Source organism: Lissotriton vulgaris, chromosome 3_2 (assembly GCF_964263255.1).
Source record: "Lissotriton vulgaris chromosome 3_2, aLisVul1.2, whole genome shotgun sequence".
Classification (NCBI taxonomy): domain Eukaryota; kingdom Metazoa; phylum Chordata; class Amphibia; order Caudata; family Salamandridae; genus Lissotriton; species Lissotriton vulgaris.
The window spans coordinates 149,508,841-149,525,954 of NC_141690.1; the positions used below are offsets into that span (position 1 = coordinate 149,508,841).

A 17,114-nucleotide genomic window follows, 5' to 3' on the forward strand; every position below is an offset into this window, starting at 1 on the left:
TGCAAATCAGTCTGTCCCTGGCCCAGTGCATCATGGGAACAGGGCAGACTAAACTACCAAGCCAATTCTTTACCAGAAAGGAGACAAGCTACCGGGGACCGGTTTCTGGCATTTCAGCCGTCTTCGGCCCGGCTTGCTTGAATCCTGATGGAGCAGTGAGAAAGGGACTCATGTCTGAGTATACCCTGCCACACCTATAGTGGCCAAAATCGATTCACAAAAGGGGGTGGTGATGAACAGAGTGTCTGAATTGAGCAGACCACTCTTACCCAGTCCAAAGATCAGGGCTTGATCCATCACCGTTATTTATCTCACTGCCCCATCCCAGCTCAGAACCTGGCTATATGCAAATCAGTCTGTCCCTGGCCCAGTGCATCATGGGAACAGGGCAGACTAAACTACCAAGACAATTCTTTACCAGAAAGGAGACAAGCTACCGGGGACCGGTTTCTGGCATTTCAGCCGTCTTCGGCCCGGCTTGCTTGAATCCTGATGGAGCAGTGAGAAAGGGACTCATGTCTGAGTATACCCTGCCACACCTATAGTGGCCAAAATCGATTCACAAAAGGGGGTGGTGATGAACAGAGTGTCTGAATTGAGCAGACCACTCTTACCCAGTCCAAAGATCAGGGCTTGATCCATCACCGTTATTTATCTCACTGCCCCATCCCAGCTCAGAACCTGGCTATATGCAAATATAGTGGTGAAATTAAAGGAGGGTGTTGCACGGGAAGAGGTGGTTGGGAAACAGGTGTGGAAGAGGGGCGGGTATAAAGTCCGTCATAAGAAGGAGTGACTCAAGAAGCATGCGTGAGAAAACTGAACCGGTTGGTAATCCCGGCAAGAGTCGATTGAAAAGAGGCTAGCTTCAGCAGATTCGAAGGTATGGAGAAGGCAGGGAAGGAGAAGAGACTTTTTATAGAGAAATTGTGAGGGGGCTGAAGATTAGGGGTAATTGGTATGTGAAGAGGGGTGATAACTTTATGAAAGATACGCTGGAGGAATCACACATGATTTAAGTGGGGGACACCGCGGTATAAAGAATTCAGCTCTGGAAGAGAAGTAGGAGGGCAGAGAGGCACTGTTGAAAATACCTGATAAGTGATGTAGCAAAAGCTACGTATATTGCGGGAAGACGTTGATTGGTGGGGGTTAGGCTACGGGTGAAAATGTGCTTTTAAAGATCGAGGGAAACTGGGAAAACATAGTCTTACTCATGTGTTTTTACATTGTAGATATACAACCCCTGACGAAGGGCCGAATGGATGGCCTGAAATGCATTGGGTAAACAATCATGCTAGCGGATAAAGTTTGCGTACACCCTCGGGGTGCAGGATTAAGCTTGGATGAGCATTTCTGTGTCTTTAAGAATACGGTGAATACGTAGATGTCTCTCCTGTGACTTGCGTAAAAAGGATAAAGTTTTGATTACATGTGGATTATAAAGATAATGAGAAATGAAGAAAAGAATGTGGATGACAAACGTTTAATAAAAAGATTGGAACATAAAAGACAAGCGTAGTAGCATTTGTGAATGCAAGGAACATTTAAGCTGTGCATCCGACATGGGGCATCAGGTTGCTCCGTTTCAGTGCAGTATCAGTAACCCGCGTGGCTTGGGCTGTCCACGCTCTTCGGGTAGCACGCATATAACGAAGAAACGATAACAACAAAAAAACAAAAAATGAAAATAAAAGGTGTGCACCGTGCCACTCTTACAGTGTAATATATATATTAAACATACATCAGTGTATCCATTACTTATCAATGTGGTTAATTGCCAGGTAAGGACAGGCAACATGGTTAAGGTAATGGAAGTGATAATGCTCCTCCAAGTATAAAGCTATATCTAGCTCCAGGTCTGCCAATCACATGGAAAATTAGTCAGAGAGGCACAATTACAAGGTGTGCCTATCACTGTGTGAGCATGTATCCAACAGGAATGAGAAAAATTGTCACCTTCCCCACGAGGATGCATTGTCTTGACGTAAGACAAACCTCACTGGAACCCATAAACACCAATGCCACCGTTTCGTGAGAACAGCACCACAAGGAAGTAGTACAATGATGTTGAAGTATCGGCTGCTAACTACTTTATACTTCTAAGATGACAGCAAACGTAACATACGTATGTAACTTCATCTTCATGGAAAATTGACCTTATATTGATGCGTGAATACGTTGCTTCTTCTACGCAGGAAATGTAGCACAGCTTTAGAACGTCAACCTGTATGTTCTACTCGAACATGTTGATCACCAGCAGGATCTTGACATCACCATTCCTCACTTTGCTGGTTCCACGGAGGGACACAGTAACTGCTCTAATGCAACAACACATCCAGGATGTGTGACACACGGCAGTCCAGACCGGAGGCTTCATGGGATGACTGCTGGCACTGCCCTCGATGGAATTAACTTGTTCCACCACACAAGATGAGTTTTGGTAGGCTAAATGTGTGGATTCTAATCATTCAGTCCAATGATGCCACGTTTGATGAAAACTCGTCGCCAGTAGTAAATACAGATCACACGTTCAGGTTGAAGAAAATGTTTATTCCTTGTACATCATTTACTTCAAACCTTAGGGCAGCAGGGCACAGCAATCGTCCAACGTACGCTCCCATCAACTGCCATCTCCCTTCTCACCACATTCGCCCGCGACACCCTGAAGCTTCTAACCCCCTCATCGTGACATAGTCAAGTTTCCAACAAGGAGCACCCATAGTGTACCATAAAGGTTATTTTCAGTCAGGCAGATGATTTTGTAAAACTGTTACAGATTTAAAAGGAAAGAACTACATTTTAAGACCAGTTCAGTCCACTGATCTTTAAGATAATCCATTGTCATTCTTCATCAAGACAATTGGAATCTTAGTAATAACTTTAGTTGGAATTCTGAGGGCTTATATCATCACTGCCACCTCTGGCTGGGAAATATGATCCCTATTCATCAAGGCTTATAACATAACATCCCCACTGAAACCAGGAAGACGGTCACCCAGGCACTCGTCACCAGCCGACTGGACTACGGAAACACCATCTACGCCGGAACCACCGCCAAACTTCAGAAAAGACTCCAACGCATCCAGAACGCCTACGCACGACTCATCCTGGACATCCCCCGACACAGCCACATCTCCGGACACCTGAGAGACCTGCACTGGCTCCCCGTCAGCAAGAGGATCACGTTCAGACTCCTCACCCACGCACACAAGGCTCTCCACGACCTGGGCCCCAGGTACCTCAACACCCGCCTGTCCTTCTACACTCCCACCCGCCAGCTACGGTCCACCAGCCTCGCTCTCGCCGCCGTTCCACGCATCCGCAGAGCCACCACCGGAGGAAGATCCTTCTCCTACCTGGCAGCCAAGCCATGGAACTCCCTCCCCATCCATCTCCTACGGACCCAGGACCGCCTTTCCTTCAGGAAGCAACTCAAGAACTGGCTCTTCGAGCAGTAGCAGACCACCCCCCCCCTCCCCCTTCCAACGCCTTGAGACCCCTCCGGGTGAGTAGTGCGCTCTACAAATGCGATGATTGATTGATTGATAACATTACATAACATTTCTTTTTTGTAAAGAGCACGTTCACCCAAAGGTATCTTGGTGCTGAATAACAGATGTTTATTGTATATGTCTATGATGACAGTTTTGATATGCCAATCTCCCTCAAAATAATTCTCTCCTTCATGAGAAATTTGTAATGCCAAATTCATCAACCTAGGCCTCAATGCCCTTGCTTTGATCACGTGCAGCCTCGTGAATTCTTTACCACCAGTGGGGTTTTTCTTAGACCATCAAATATGCAATTATCACCCCATCCAAATGTAGCCAACTGCAGAACCCGTTAATGTTTCCAACAACAAAATCATATCCGGCCTTTCTGGCAGGAGCTTTTGAACTGTCACCTGCTGCCAACTGTATACCCACTTGAAACAAATAGCCTCTTGAGTAACTTCGACCCAGGTTAAAAACCCTGGAGTGCAATGAAAATCACTCTTCTAAACATCAGGGCAGAGTTACTCTTATCACATAATGAGTGTCATCCTGGTATATTGATATCATTGATTGAAACTTCTCAGCCATTAAACATTAAGTTGTAGTTGCAATACATCGAAGCGACTGTGCTGTCTTAGTTAATGGTATTCCCTCAGAGGCACCCCTATGAACATAAACTGGGCTGATTCCTATCAAGATTAGCCAATGTGTGGTGTTTTCCAGAGTTTTTCCATGTATATATCGATGTGGTATTTCTGTGGGTCAAACCTTGCCTAAAGGCAACGGACTACTCCAACAATATTTAATGTTTATAAGGCATCCCTCTCCATCATCCAAGACAGCTACAATATAGGGACCCACACGTATGCAGATGTCACTTAATTCTGCCTTCAGCTTGATGATGAATCTGGTGTCCTCCACAAATCTGCCTCACTGTCTGACACATGTCCACCTCTGAACATAGATTAATTGGCTATGCCTCATTAGTCAAAAATACGATTCTCCTCTTTAGCTGTGTCAACCTAACCTCATTCCCTTTATTGTGGCCTGGAGAATTTGTCTCTTCTCCAGTCGCAGCAGAAGAAGACCGTCATTTGGGAGTTCTGCATTATAGTGACATTCCATCAACGTTGGTGGCTAAAACGGGATCTACGCTTAGAAAACATTGCTAGTGCTCCCTATGGTCCTTTCTAGTCTACTGTAACAAGTTATTTTGGCCTCAGCATTACAAATTACACAGCACACCTGGTGTTTGGATCGAAGTGACATGATCGCATCACTCCAACATTGAAAACTTTGCACTTACTGCTTGTAAAAGACAGAGTATCATTCAAAACTCTCCGCCAAGTGCATGAGGCACTCCATTGTCGATTTTTTTTAACTACATGCCAAAACTGCTCATTCCTTATCTACTGACCAGACACCTCAGGTTAGCCAACAGACATTTTGTGGCCGCCAATCATGCTAGACACAAGAGATTTGATGGTCAAATTCCTCATTTTCTGTGCTCTTCCCTGTGGTACTCCCTGCTACTTCATCTAAGGCTTGCAGAAGATCTTGTCAATCTTAAAGACTTACCAATTCTACGTAGGGTTTGGATGATCCAACCCACTTCAACACATTACTCCCTAGTTTCTACTTTGTAGCTCTGGCTGGTCATGCACCTAAGACATACAGGGCATATATGATGGCGGAGTGCTTACTATGTGTTGTCCCTCTGGAGTGACTACCAGGAACATCATCAGCTTCCACACAGTATGTTCCTGTTACTTGCATTATTTTATATAAATGCAAACCCAAAGCATTCTAAAGCCTCAGATGGGCACTTAGTAGTGCTTTGCAAAACCTTGCATAAATAAATAAAACTCTGTAGCGTTCAACATATTTTTCTTGTGAATCTGGTGTCACGCATTAAGCAGTTCATATGGATATAATACAGTTATGTGTCCTCTAAAATAAATATCTGCACAGACATATTAAATATAATTGTAAATACTACATCTTTTCCTGCATAATATTTTCTACATTTACCATATTTCTTCTGTTATAATATTAACTGCGAGGCTTAGCAATATAAAAGAGTATTTTCATTGTATGCGAAAGAGTCAGGAAAGAAAGTGCATGATTTTTTTGCTTATTTGTCCTGGTCTATTGCATTAACGAAAACCCAAGGTGCAATAAAAAGTAAAAAGGTGTGCTATAGTATGAATCACATTTTTAGTTGAATACTTACCCCATTGTCCCCAAGAATATCAAGCTTCTTCATAAGTTCAGAGATATCTACATCCTGCAAAAGAATGGCAACATAATTAATATAAAATATTGAGTATTAAAGTTACGTCTAGTGAGCAGCATGGAGAAATAAATATGAGTAGAACAAATACAATTTAGAAAAGGGGAATCAATATTTATACAACAAATCTAGTAGTATCAAAGTTGCAAATGTATTTGAATCAATTTCTGTTCATAGACTTTATAGACGTATTTTCAGTTGTTGAGGTAAGGCATCACACATAGAAATGTGTACGGCTCTGGCTATCCCCTTTAATAACAGCATATACAAAAGGGCGACTTCACATGACACAGTCTACTGCTGAGCAGACTCTACAAAGGTGAGATATTTCAGGGACAGCCCTTGAACACATTCATTGATTTCCCCACTTCCAGAGTCATCATGTACTTTTAAGTTCCTCTGTTTCTTCCTCCTGCATAGTGAAATGTTTGATTCCGGGGGAGCCCTGCCTTCCCTCTGCTGCTTTTCAATATCTACAGACTTCATGTAGCACTAGGATGATACTCAGGTACTCGTCTGCTTAACGAACAGCACAAAGAAGCAGTTTAGCAATGGGAAGTGCCTAAATCATGTCTTCTTTTGGATAAAAGACATATTTGTTTGTCTAAAGGAGGGAAAGAAATTCTTCACGAAAGGAAGAATGGACTCAGAAGCTCCTCCTTCTGATTGGGCTTCCAACCAGGCAGTCTTACAACCTCTTACTAACAGGTCAGAAACCTTGGGATTAATATTGTTAGCAACCTCGGAAACCGGTACAAGGAGCTAATTCCCAACTCACACTCATCTGAAAAATCCCCCCACACCTCCAAGCCAGCCACTTCATAGAGCTTAAATAAGCATTGATCTTAGAACAAATTGGAATACACGAACAATGTCTTAAATGCCCTCCCAAAAAAGCTAATTAACATTGCATTGAGTGCAAAAGTGGTCAGCCATTATGTACCAGAATTTAAAAAATGGGGATCATGTCAATCCAACGTTAAAGGCTCTCTACTGGCTGCTGGTTTAACTTATGAACAAGGTGAAGAAACTGTGTGAATTATGCAACAGCATACTGGAGCATACGACCTGCCTACCCTCAGAAACTAGAAGGCTACTTTGGTTTAGCTAGGAACTTGCATTCCCACTCAGCTTACTTGAGCTATCAGAGTTCCTATAAAAGATTAAAGTGTGAATTAATCTCCTTGGGAGTCCAGCCCAAAACTATGGAAATGACCCAGCTTTCAAGTCCTTGTGAAGATTGCAGTTCAGGAACCCCCCGAAAACCAACCTTTTACAAAGACTTTCAATTAAGTCTAACATTATTTTTGGAGGTAACCAAAGAATGTCAGGTCTAGGTTTATCCTAAGCACCCGTCTTGATTCTACCTCCCACACTGTCAAACCTTTCTTTTTCCTTGTTTTTTACCACTTTGCCTCGTTGTTTGGATGTGGCATAGGTGACATGTGGCACCCCTAATAAAATTCCTAAATAAATAAATACAATGGAAGAAAGAGAATCGTGATGAACAAATTAAACTGCTTTAGGTGAAGCCAGTGGTCTTGGAGAGGAAAGATACAACACGCAGCTTATGTGCATCTCAGATTCTCCATTGTAGTTGTCTGCTGTTAAGGTACTTTGATTGACAGACAACTGAAGCATTCACACTCATGAACCAATCTTGATTTGAATGGTTTTAGCATTCTGACATATACAGAGAAGGGTGTTACCTACTTTGAATATTTCAGTCTAATTTAGTGACACTCAAAAATTGTGAGGTGATATTGCCTATCCATAAACTTTTCTGCTTATAATATACCATATGCCCATTCCCTAATTGTCCATGCCCCCGTCCTTGACGAATATAATTTAAATATTATTGTGAAAAAACACTGAAGCTGTTTCAAGACATCAGCTACCTAGTTTCTGTCTCTCACTTCTGCCCTTAGTGAAATGACTGCTGCATGACAAACGATCTCAAACCAGATGTTAAAAAGGGCTCACAGAATGTCGTTTCCCACTAGTTTCATGTCTTCTATTCTAAAACATCCACCAGGCTCCCAGTAGCATCTTCAAGTCCTTGAGGCTATGACAGCTCAGACAGTAAAAACAATTTGTACCAATCCGCTAGAGATTTTGTGGATTCATTTTTAATAGATCCAGTGTTCAACTCCGAATACAAAAATTGGATGAGGCACCTTTGAGATTGGAGCAGGTTCACAGACACCATGAAATGTAAACTACATAGAGGAACTGTAAGTTGCAATAATATCAAAAGATCAATCTGTTACCAATAAGGCATTTCTCTACCATTAGATTGTTTGAAACACTATTTTGAGAAAGTCAAAAGTAAACAGGAAAAAGATCACACAAAATGTGCTTACTACAGAATATAATATGGACCAGTAGATGACTTTAGAAAGACCTCAGCCACATTAAACAAAAAGACTTATAGTGGATAATTTGTAACTAATTAGTCAATACATGAAAACAAGCAACTGCAGCTCAGAATACTGTATACAAAATATCATCTGACATAAACATTGTGTCCTATATATCATTTGCTAAATTAGTGTCTCATTGCGTGAAGATTTGTATTATTATTTTCCTTGGAGTGATATTCTTGTAAATTACATTTCGGGCACAATATTAATGTTTCAGACGCTATTCTGACAACGCTAATCCGGTACCACACCAAACAAGCACTCTGATTGATCAGTAAAAAAGAGAACATAAAATCAACCATAAATTAGAAATAGGTGAAATTTGAATAAAAAGGTGAAGAAAAATCAACATACAACATTGTGAATAAAGAACAATGATTCTATTCCATAATCCGAACCAAAGGACGTAAATGACAACAAATGCTTTATAGAATTAAATATAAAATTTGACTTTTTACCCAACTCTACAAACACAGTTGGAAACAATGCAATAAATGATATGTAAGTGGTAAGAGTACAGCACTGTTCAAGTACCACAGATACTCGCAGTCTTGAACTATAAAGACAACGTTCATAATTCCACACAAATATATTAAGTGTTAAGTCAAGTCAAAAGGTACTTTATTCGGCAACTAAAAGCCATAAAATCAAACATTCTAAAAAAATATGCATTTCATCAACATAGATTCGACTTATAAAACCTTGGTCACATAAAAAGATAAAATAGGGACCTCATTTAAATAAATAAAAAGGCCCATTTTTTTATTCTAGGCGTTCACCCCTACAACTTATTTTTTCAAAAATACTCATTGCTGTTATCCCCTTTGCACTTTGACACACCTGAAAGGTAACACCTAGTGATTATTAGGACCCATAAATAAGTTAATAACCAGTAGTAATGCATTTTGTGCCCATGATTCTCTATTTGCAATCAGTCACTAAAGGGGATTCATGCAGACATTTTTTATAAATAGTTTTTACATCTTTAAATGTGCTAATATAATTTGAATATAGTTTAAGATCAATACAATTGTTTGGATGCCATTGTCATAAGCAGAAAGAAGCATTTTGGAAATGTCCAACGTGATATTCCCCCACATTTTTTGCCTTGACTTTTTTTGTTGGACACATGACGCTGCACTGTACTCCTGCCAACCACTGGTAAAGTGGGTGTGCTTCCCCTTTAAACATGATAAGATTGGTATACAACTAATTGTTCTGTTTAGCTTACCTGTGAGTCCCTAGTTTATCTTCCCAAGTGTACCATAGATTTCAATTAAATGTCACCAGTGGACTGCAGTACTCTTTGTGCCACCCACTGCAGTAACACAACAAGCCTGACCCCAGTTCTACCAGTTTGGTCTGACAGGGTAGGTTAAATCTGCTAAACTAACCCCTTTTAAAAGGCCTAAACCTTCCTTCAAATATCAATACATCACCCCTAAGGTAGGCCTTATTCTGCATAAGGCAAGGTGAATGGTATTTAAAAGCAGGTATAGCAGCATAATTGCTATTTTAAATGTAGCAAGTCTGGCTCACTGGATTACATTATCACACATTATCACACACATTCAGGTTGATAGCAGCTAGAAAAATATTTCAAGGACTCGTCCTTATTAGTAAAACAAAATCCAACTTTATGATCAAGTCAGATTTTGTGTAACTATTGAGAAAAAGGCATTTTTGGAAAGGTGCCACTTTTCTCCCTTAAGCCTCTAAAGCCTTTCTGTAAGTATTCCAGCTGTCACCTGGCAGCTGACGGCTCTCTGTGGTGAGGTGTGAACTGCTCCTAGGACAGAGACAACAGACTTTGGGTGTGGGGAAGTGTTGTCTTTATCCTGACAAGATGGTCTAAGGGCAGTGCTCTTCCCCTTGATTAAATTCAAGGGTGCCTCCCCTCTATAGCTCACATCTGGGCTTGACTCCTCTATTGCCTACTTGGCCCTCTCTGCAGAGTCACCCCTAAACATTTTACCTTCACCCCTTTCTTGGATTTTAGGACTCAGTATACGTTACCACTGCTGCCACTGCTATCCAGTGGTAAGGTGTTTGTGCTCACCCCTTCAAACATATAAGATTTGCTTAAAATCAATATGCACATTTAATTTACTTATAAGTCCCTGGTACAGCAGTCCTATGTGTATGTAGGGCCTATGAATTTATGGCTACTAGTGGGCCTGCAGCACGTATTGTGTCCTCCATTCAAGTAGCACTTTACAACATGTCTCAAGCCTGCAATTGTAGCCTGTGTGCACAGTTCTAAACTGCCAGTTGGGGTTGGCAAAATAAAACTTATGCCAGGCCTTACTCGTCCTTTTTAATACACATGTCACCCCTAAGGTAGGCTCTAAACAGTCAATAGGGCTGGGAGCCTTGGATTTTAAAGGGGGGACATATACTTTTGCGTTTTACATGTCCTAGCACTGATTTTAACTCTTTAATTTGTTTTTCACTACTGCAAGGTTTACCTCTTCCATAGCATAACAGTGGGTCACCATGTCACATTTAATAAGGGCTAACATTTGCTTGGAAACAAGTAGAACTGTCATGCTTGGTTTTAAAAGAATTGTAATTAAAAATCCTCTTTATTGATAAAGTTCAATTTTAAGTCACAATACTAAAAATGCAACTTTTCGAAAATTTGCATTTTCTTGTCTTTACCATTTGAGTGACTGCAGCCTGTGTCCTGGGTCACATGGCTAGGTGGAGCTAGCAGCTGGCCTTTGTGAGTTCTTCCCACACAGTGAGACACATGGGAAATAGGCATTTGCATTGATGGATGGGTGGAGCTGTGCCCTCCCCACTTTCATTTCAAAGGGACTGCTCCAAGCACACACAAAGAACTTTGACATCAGTTTCTTCTCACCCTAGACCTTTTGGAATCAGGACAGGGACAAAGTACACATTTCCAGTGCCAAATGTAGAAATGCCTAGACATTTCTCCAGCTTCAAAGGCTGGTACCAGGTATAAATATTGGACCCTCAGACCAACTCTTCAGTTCATGCCTGGAGCTGAAGAGAACACTCAGAAGGGGTTCTATTTCAGAGGACTGCCCTACTCCTTGAGGTCTTCTTTGTTCTTAAGAGGACTGCCCTGCTGCTTGAGACCTGTCTTGCTGCTTGAACTTAGGAATATGATTGACTCCAAGGGCTGTTGTTGGCTGGCCTTCTGTTCTGAGCGACAGGGACACAAAAAGCGGCAACACCTTGAACCCTGTACAGGGACCCTGCCTGAAGACCTGCCCTTGAAGTCGTGCCCACCCAATCCAGAACCCCTGGAAGCAGTGGTAAAGTTGCCCAAACAGCAAAAAAACAAAACTTAGGACTTTGCAGTAGCTCCTATTATGTTCTTCTGTGCAGCGGCAAATCCTTTTTAGCTGTACATCTCTGGAAGGGTATGAGGCCTTGTGGAGCACTCATCAGCTATAACCCGCAGCTTTGTCCTGGAGATTTTCAACTTTCAGAATAGTGACAAAGTCAAAATGTAGAAATCTTCACAGCAACTTCATTCAGCTGCTCCCCAACGATGACACCTTCTCCGTGGACACCGATAGATGCCTTGCCCTGCTGAACTTTATCTTCTCAGACATTTATCTTTAAAAATTCTTCTAAGTCTGAAGGCAAACCACGACCAGGCCTAATCCAAACCACACTCCAGTGTAGTAAACTAAACTTGTAAACTTTCCGATTTATAGAGCGCAAATTGTTGCCCGGAGGCGTCCAAGCGCTGGGATAACCAGAGTCTACTAAAGGCGTGGGGGGAAGGCAGGCAGTTAATAAACGGATGCAAACAAAAAGGTCTTTAGTTGCTTGCGGAATTCAGTGAGGTTCAGGTTCGCTCTAAGATTGAGTGGAAGGTTGTTCCAGGTCTTGGACGCGTTGTATGTAAACGTCCTTCCGCCAGATCTGGATCTTTTTATTCTTGGTGCCACTGCCGAGAAGGCCTGGCTGGAACGAAGACTTCGGTTTGGGGTGTAATGGGTGACCAGGTCGCGAGTGATACTGGGTCCTGTGTCCCAGAAGGCTTGATGGGCTATGCATAGTGTTTTGAACAGTACTCTCTGCCGGATCGGAAGCCAATGAAGGCTAATCAGTCCGGCCCTAGCTGAGTGTCTGCGGGGAATTTTAAGCAATAAGCGTGCTGTGCAGTTCTGTACAATCTGCAGCCTGCGTAGGGTATATTCTGGTGCGCCGAGATAGAGTGCATTATTAAAGTCAAGGCGTGATTGAATAAGCCCTTGAATAGCCACCTGTTTGGCTTCCATGGGAAGGAGGGGAAATATTTTATTTAACACCCTCATGATGCCAAAACAGGTGGCTGAAAGTTTTGTGGCTTGGACATTGAAGGATAGCGAATTGTCCAGCCACACTCCGAGGCTTTTGATGTTATTTTTGGGGGTTGGGGGAGGGCCTAGACATGGGGGCCACAGAGAGGGAGAAAGGGACAGATCTGCTGGGCCTAGGAGCATCAGCTCTGTTTTGTCCCCGTTCAACTTCAGGGATGATGACGACATCCAGTTCCTCACCTCCTCCAGGCATTCTCTAAGCCCGCCTGGCAAAGTTCGATTTGCCTCCTGCACCAGTGAAACCACTAGCTGCGTGTCGTCCGCATAGGAGATGATCTTAACTCCAAATGGGCGGACGACATCGGCCAGGGGTCTCATGTACAGATTAAAAAGAGCAGGGCTTAGAGAGGAGCCCTGAGGAACACCGCACTTTAGGGGTCTGCTAGAGGATACGGATTCGCCATCAAAGACCCTGAAGGATCTATTCTCCAAAAAAGATTAAGATAAGGCATTATCCTTGATCCCCGCACAGGACAGGCGGTTCAGTAAGGTGTCATGGCTGACCGTGTCAAATGGCGCGCTTAGATCAAGGAGGATCACTGCCACTGATCCTCCTTGATCTAGGATTTTTCTAGTTTCCTCGGTAACCATGAGGAGGGCGGTCTCAGTCCCGTGTTTTGGTCTGTGTAGTGGGCCATAACCTTCGAGTTTGTCTCGGTCTCACACGACTAGATGCCCATGGTTGGCACATTGATTTTTTGGGCTCTATATTTCACAAAAAAGTTTCAAAATGTATAACTCCTGTTCTACTGATTGGATTTTTGCTGTTCTGGTGTCAAATTATTTAATACGTTCTACTGTATCAGGTACATGCATCAACCTATTTAGGAAGTCCAAACGGTGCGAATCGCAAAATTCGGCCGTTTGCGATTCCTAAATAGGTTTCTGGGATGCATCAAGCATTTTTGGTGAAATCGCTATTTTTAGCGAATTCCAAAAATGCGAGTGCTTTTAAGGAAACGCAAATTTGGGATTCCTTAAAAGAAATGCATGATTAATTTAAAAATTGCGAATTCGCAAATAGGGGGTGCAAATACCACGAGGTTGAACCTCGTGGTAATTTGCGAAAATGTGTTAAAATGCTCTCATTTGCATTTCAAAACACTGTCATGTTACAGACACACATGTCCTTAGGACATGTGTGTTTGAAACATGCACTTCAAAATACATTTCAGGGGTGCAGGGGGGGGTCCTTTGGACCCCCCCTGCACCCATGGTATGCATCAACATTTTGCGAATTCTAATTTGCGAATTCGCAATTCCGATTGATTCCTATGGGCCTTTTGGCCTATAGGAATCAATGGGAATTGCGAAATCGCAAATTGGAATATGCATATTATGTGCGATTCGGTAAAAATTGTGATTTTTACCGAATCGCAAATTTTATGCACTTTCAATCATGCATCCCGTTTTGCGATTCCTTATTTGCGATTCGGTAAAAATCGCAAATTAGAATCGCAAAACCGGACTTTGATGCATGTGGCTGTTAGTTTCTAAATTGGTGTTGGAGTTTTCATGTGTTGTCTTTTCACTTTATTACGGTTGATGTGCTGCAAAAAGGAACAAGTTACGAACCTGCCTTTTCTGTTAGAGACTCTATTGAGCCGTAAATTCATTACCTTAGAATATTACCCAGGCAGCAGACGGGATCTGGAAAAGTTTTGAGGAACAGTACCCCTGTGCGCCAATAGATTGCATTGTTTGGCTCTGCGTGTCATAGTCATAAATAAAGCATTTCTCCTCGTTTAGCCGCTTTAAGACCAGGTTTTCCCTCGTCTTCATTTTGGCACTGCCTCCTATTTACGCTGCCCTTGTAAAAAGCGGGCAGCATCAAAATCAATAGGTGTTGCGGTGGAACGCCCATCACAGCACCCAGTGCCCTCCCTTTCACGCTAAACACAGCATGAAAGAATGCTTTATTTACAAGGAAGCATTAAGCCACGTTAAGTGGCTTAACGCTGCCTTGTAAATAAGGCAAGGCCCCTATCGCAAACACACTGTCACTGAAAGTGGCGTCGGGATGGCGATAGGTGCTTGTAAATATGCCCTTAAGTCCTACAAATAATTGGTAGTGCCCACCACATGCAATCACTGATGCAAGTACAGCACTTCTTTCAGGTTCATAACACAATGTACACCAATCTTATAGATACGTTTATGAAAATATTCATATTGTGCTATCAAACACGACTTTTCATTTTGGAATGTGTGTCCAGAAATATCACCTTTTCGTTTTTGTAAATACTTGTTTGGGCTAAAACATCAATTTATCATTTTCTATTGTTTCGCATTTTTAGATTTTTTTAAACTGTATTTTATTAGTTTTAGTAAAACAAGAAAAACAAAGAAACACACAGTGCAAGAGTGCAGTTCCACATATATCATCCCATCAATTAAATATTGAAAGCTGTGACAGACATGATCTCTTTACATTCACCAAGTGCAGTAGCTTCAGGGCCACACAGATAACGATCAATGCAACTTGTGGGATGAACCAAGACAACAAGCTAATCTTCCAATAAGGAGTACAATAATTTCACCCTTAGTCGTCATTAAAATATCAAAAGTAAAATCCTTCCATACAATCAACTCTTGAGAGATGTCATCGGATCTCAGGTCAATGTCAGCATGGAATTGCAATTGGGGCCATAACATACCTCGTCAGCCCCCCCTACGTCATTCCGCGACATTCTCACATGGTGTTCTTCTGCCACTCCCCATTGTAGTAGGTCTCTCAATCAGTGATCCAGCAACGGAACTCTAGTGCCCAAGCACCCAATGGCCACATGATGTTTCGCCTAGAGGAGGGCCAGCTGGGCAAGCTTGTAGGGGATTTTCCATCTCTTTGGTCCAACTACCATGCCCATCAAGCAAACCAGCGGCATTAGTGGGCGTGGCAACATTTGCCTCTAATAATCCTGGACCTTGGCGCATTTCCAAGCTAAATGTAAAAAAGTGGCACCTCTAGGCGTGACAACCTTTGCCTCTAATAATCCTGGACCTTGGCGCATTTCCAAGCTAAATGTAAAAAGATGGCACCTCTTCCTCCCCGCAAGGTGCATGCTTCGCTCCTCTAGTGAGATCTATTCTGTTCAATTCATAATGTGTGACATATGTACGGTGCGAAAGTGAAAGTGAAGTAGTTTGAATCTACTATTACAGGACACTGGGCTCACCAGGGCTGTTGCACCCATCCAATCCGAATATGAAACAGGCATTCCCAAATCTCTTTCCTAGGCCCCACGCGCTGCAAATGTTTAGTGATGCATGTCGTCCCTAAGGGCTTTATTAAAGTGGGTGATTAGGTAACATCCCTCCCCTCATCCAATTAGGCCGTCTAGCAACCCAGAGGGCTGCGGGGCCGCAGGGAAATCAGTCCAGATCGCCCTCGCAATGCTCTACAGCTCAGCATTGTGTGAGAAGTGGGCTGGTCCGATCTCAACAGAATCTTGAGCGTCCTGGAAAGTAAGAAAGGTTTCTCCGGGTTGGATATCACCCGGCACCTGATACCCTCCCACTCTCCAGTGTTCCATAGACATATCTTCATCAATGTCTCTGAAGGGAGCCACATTCTACAACCGTAGCACCCTACTGAAGGGAGACCTGTGTAGAACCCTTTGGACCACCCTCTCCCAAATTTCCGCTTTGGTTTTGATTGAATATGTGACTGAATGTTCTGCCCTGCGCCCCTCACCAGTAACTATTGCAAAGTGTCTCCTCCCATCACAGTTCCCAGTAATCATTTCTCCCAATGATCAGACTCTGTCAGCCATCTAGCAGCATGCTGTAGATGTGCAGCTTAATAATAAAGCTGTTTGTCTGGGACAGCCAATCCAACATCCTCCAGGTTCCTCTTGAGACTTGCCCGTGCCACCCTGCTGCGCTTACACGCCCAGATGAGGCAAAATAACAGGCTATACAGCTTATGGAAGAACTGGTTCCACAGCAGAAATTGAGAGTTTTGTTCAAGCTACAGGCAGTGAGGAAGGAAAAACATTTTTGCTACAGCCGCCCTTCCCATTACAGAAAGAGGGAGCCTGTTACACAACCTGATAGAATTCTCAAGACCCCTAAGGACCCTATCTACATTTGTAAGCTGATGTTGAGCCTCAGTGTGTGTGACCCAGATCCCTTGATACTGAAAAGCCTTCAATTCCCAGAGAAGACCCTTATCGGGTAACTGGCCCATCCGTTTTCTGAACAGTCCACAAGGGCGTAACGAGCAATTTTCGGGCAGTGACCTTAAAGCCTGAAAACTTGCCAAAAGTACCCAGCAGCCATAGCAGAAGCTGAACAGACTCTCTAGGGGTACATATACAAATGCATTGTCCACGTATGATGAAACAAAATGAGTGGCGTCACCCACCCTGATCCCCAAGGGTCAATTTCCTTGCTTAAAAACAATGCAAGGGGCACACTTGCCAGCGCAAAAAGAGGAGAGAATGGAGGAACCCGTCGAGTTCCCCTTCCTATTGTCCATGACTCAGAAAGCTCACCATCCACTCTGATACGGATAGAAAACTTAGAATAGACTTACATCCAGGCACGGAAATTG

At 42.8% G+C, this 17,114-nt stretch overlaps 1 protein-coding gene across 1 annotated transcript in view; it reads right to left on the reverse strand.

Annotated features, from left to right (window-relative positions):
* Positions 1–17,114, reverse strand: part of LOC147725439 (janus kinase and microtubule-interacting protein 2-like) — a 220,618-nt gene that overhangs the window by 192,246 nt on the left and 11,258 nt on the right. Inside the window, exon 3 of the mRNA XM_086964451.1 lies at positions 5,731–5,784. Coding sequence (XP_086820577.1) covers positions 5,731–5,784 — 54 coding nt within the window. The remainder of the gene's footprint in view (positions 1–5,730; positions 5,785–17,114) is intronic.